The sequence below is a fragment of the Fundulus heteroclitus genome, chromosome 20, assembly GCF_011125445.2.
Source record: "Fundulus heteroclitus isolate FHET01 chromosome 20, MU-UCD_Fhet_4.1, whole genome shotgun sequence".
Lineage (NCBI taxonomy): Eukaryota > Metazoa > Chordata > Actinopteri > Cyprinodontiformes > Fundulidae > Fundulus > Fundulus heteroclitus.
The window spans coordinates 38049006-38052822 of NC_046380.1; the positions used below are offsets into that span (position 1 = coordinate 38049006).

At 43.0% G+C, this 3817-nt stretch overlaps 1 protein-coding gene across 1 annotated transcript; it reads left to right on the forward strand.

Annotated features, from left to right (window-relative positions):
- Nucleotides 1–1743: 1743 nt before the first annotated feature.
- Nucleotides 1744–3283, forward strand: LOC105933980 (nuclear factor 7, ovary). The gene is made up of 2 exons (XM_012873783.3): nucleotides 1744–1924; nucleotides 2021–3283. The coding sequence occupies exon 2, from the start codon at nucleotides 2038–2040 to the stop codon at nucleotides 3193–3195; it is 1158 nt and encodes a 385-aa protein (XP_012729237.2). The 5' UTR covers nucleotides 1744–1924; nucleotides 2021–2037; the 3' UTR covers nucleotides 3196–3283.
- Nucleotides 3284–3817: the final 534 nt, after the last annotated feature.

A 3817-nucleotide genomic window follows, 5' to 3' on the forward strand; every position in this document is an offset into this window, starting at 1 on the left:
AGTTTGAAAAAATACTTTGGTGATGATTTACAGCAGCTCTTTGTTGAAATAAAATTAGAGTTATGTAAATTAGAAAAAACGCTTTGATATTAACACATTATCATTATATTTAAATAAAACCAAGTTTATATTGTTTGAGAATTGTAAAAGTAATAGGGATACACAAATTCTTATTAATAATGTGAAGGTGGAGAGAGTTTTTGGGAGTGTTAATTGATAGCAAGATCTACTGGAAACTCCACATAACATGTGCACAGTCCGAAAGAGCTGAAAGTATTGGTATGCTCAGCAAAGCTAAACATTTTCTGAATAAAACCACACTTTATGTATTATGTTGTTCACTTATTTTGCAGTATAAGATTTTTTTTGTAGAAATATGGGGCAACACCAACGAAAATCTCACTATGACTAGTATGCACATTACAAAAAAAGAGCCATCAAAATAATTTACTAGGTAGGTTTTTATTAACCTGACCCTTGCCAGACGGATGTCGCTCCGCCTAGCTTCACTCACATCCATCTGGGACCTCTCCATAGGAATTGCCTTTATTGAAGGCTGGGCCTTATCAAAAATCCTTGCATATGATTGGATAAGCCACCTGTCTGTCATCTTTATGGACGGGCTATTTCAACCACTCACACCGAAGCGACGCAGGAAAAAACAAAACTTATTTTTTTTTTTTTTAAATGTGTTTGCGGCTCTAGTGGCACGCGTTTTATTGACAGTGAGCTGACAGGAAGAGGGGGGAAGACAGGCGGCAAAGCGCCACGGGTCGGAGTCGATCCCGGGCCGACCGCGTCGAGGACTAAAGGCCTCCTAATGTGGTTTGCGCTAACCACCTGCGGCGGACGCGTCCACCACTGGCGCGCCCCGGAAAACAAAACTTCGGTTGGGAGAAGGGCAAAAACATGGTTTCAACCAACAAAAGCTTTCAGAGCCGTTCTCTGATGTTCTTTTAATGAAACAATATTAAGTAGATTGGACAACACGGAAGAAATAGCAGCATCAATGTTAACGCTTGCTTCCTCGATGCGAGCCGCCATTGCTGTCTGAATCAAAACAGTCTCACGTCATGGTCGCATCTCCAATACGTCACATCTATGAAACTCCAGCCCTGCGTCCTGATTGGCTAGACCATAAAATTGGTTGGAGAAATCACTCTCTATGGAAGATGTCCCAGCTGTATGTGAGCGGAGCTAGGCGGAGCGACATCCGTCTGGCAAGGGTCAGGTTAGGTTTTTATGACCATCCAACCAATTTATTTATAGCTTCCTGTCTCCTTAAGCTTCCAGACTTCATAGAATTTCAAACATTGCTGTTGGTGTATACAGCCAGAAACAAATTGTTACCAGATAATATTAAGGAAACCTTTACTGATAGTGTTGCTGACGGTATTGTTGAAGAGACACGGCTCTTAGAAGATTTACAACATGTGGCAACTGACTGATTAAAAAGCATCTCAGTAACATGTAGACAGTAGTATTTAAAATATTTGGTCTAACAGGTTTAAGCCCCGCCCCTCTCCTGACACACCTTAAATAACCCAGGTTTGTGAATTTTATATCCACATACTACATCTGAAATAGTTTTGCTTGCAGGAATGGAAGGTATGTGTAAACCCATGGTGATGGTCTGTACAGAAAAAAATAAAATAAAACGCGCTAAACTGCGAGTACAGCTAACAGGCTTTGGTAAATGTTAACTTTAGAATGAACACCTCAGTTACGGCTGAGGCAGCAAGACAAACAGGTTTAAGTTCCACCCTTAAAACAACCCGGCTGAAATAAAGCAGGAAGCACTCATGTGACTACAGCTTGACACACGACCAGCTTCCTCTGAGCAAGTCCGACTGCAACGGAGAGAGAGGAAAATTGAAAACGCCAACACTTCTGATTAAAGCTGCTCACACTCCACACACTGAAGGTGAGTCTGACCAAAAAACACACAACTCAGAGCCAGTTTGTGGAACGTGAGGAGGAGAGGGGGGAGAGCCATGACTTCTGTCCGCTGTGCTTTCAGCTTCAGTCAGAGACTAAATGGCTTCCAGAACAAAAGAGGCCCTCTGCAGTCTGCACTCTGAGACACTCAAACTCTTCTGTCTGGACCACGATCAGCCGGTGTGTCACATCTGCAGAGATTCAGAAAGACACGTCAACCACAGAATCAGGCCCATTGATGAAGCTGCGCAGAAAAAGCGGAGGGAACTTCGGGAAAACCTGGAACCCTTAAAGGAGAGGCTGAAGATTGGGAGGCAAGTGAGAGACGAGTTTGATCAGACGGCAGAACATATTAAAGTCCAGGCCCGGCGCACAGAGAGGCGGATTAAGGAGCAGTTTAAGAAGCTTCAGCGGTTTCTGGCGGAGGAAGAGGAGGCCAGGCTGGCTGCACTGTGGGAGGAGGAGGAGCAGAAGAGTGGGATGATAAACAGGAAGATAGAGACTCTGAGCAGAGAGATATCAGCTCTTTCAGACACGGTCAGAGCCACAGAAGAGGAGCTGGAAGCTGACGACATCTCATTTCTGTCCGTCTACAAGGCGGCGGCGAGAAGAGTCCAGCGCTGCCCCCTGCTGGATGTTCCACAACTGCCCTCAGGAGCTCTGATAGACCAGGCCAAACACCGGGGCAACCTGGCCTTCAGCATCTGGAGCAACATGAAGAGGTGTGTCTCCTACACACCTCTCATCTTTGACCCAAACACTGCCGATTCAAATCTCAGCCTGTCCAAAGATCTGACTAGCATGAGACTGGGAGAGAAGCAACTCCTCCCTGATAATCCAGAGAGGTGTGACGGCTGGTCGTCTGTTCTGAGTTCTCAGGCCTGGGACTCAGGGAACCACAGATGGGATGTTGATGTTGGAGACAGCTCATTCTGGACCCTCGGTGTGATAGCAGAGTCTGCGCAGAGGAAAGGAAACGCACACTCTGGACTTTTGGTAATAGGGTTCTTTGAGGGTGAATATAAAGCGAGGTCACCACCAGCACCTGCCACTAAACTTGTAGTAGACAGCAAGCCCCGTAGGATAAGAGTGAATCTGGACTGGGACAAGGGAAAGCTTTCGTTCCTTGATCTGGACACTAACGCTTACATACACACTCTAACACACACTTTCACCGAGCGGATGTTTCCATTCTTTGTCGCGATTGAAATTGAAATTTTACCAATGAAGATTTTTGTAATAAAACAGCAACTCTAATGTTTTCTGAATGAAGAACACAAATTCTAAATGAAACCATAATAATCCATTTAAAACTCAGAGGGCTTCATAAAACAACACAATCAAAAAGAATACATATACATATATATATATATGTGTATATATATATATATATATATATATATATATATATATATATATATATATATATATATATATATATATATATATATAGCTGGTGTTGTTACGCTACTTGCGTAGTGCAGCTCGACGGGTTAGCTCATGTGGTTCATGGGATATAAAGCTGCGCTGATGCACATTCAAGAGCTTTACTAATTTTTCTACGTTGCTCTTAAACATCCGTGTCGTACTATTCCATGTCGTACCAACCATTACGCTGTAACGTTCTAATTTCAGCATAACCTTGACAACTTTCAGCATTACGGTCCATTATGCGGAAATGAACCCTGTGTTTACGTTTACTCTAGAAAATATACACAATACTAAGTTGTATGATGATAATAGAATAAACATTGGAGCATGATTACATCTCCCTGGTGGTTTATGTTGAGCAAATGTATTACTGGAGGTCACAAATAGCCCTCTTTTAGCAATTTAATGCCCACTATGAGATGAATGCTAGTGGTTGATTGCTCAGATC

Bases quoted from the DNA above. Each gene is read 5' to 3' on its own strand.
- LOC105933980 (XM_012873783.3), top strand. From the start codon at position 2,038: ATGGCTTCCAGAACAAAAGAGGCCCTCTGCAGTCTGCACTCTGAGACA.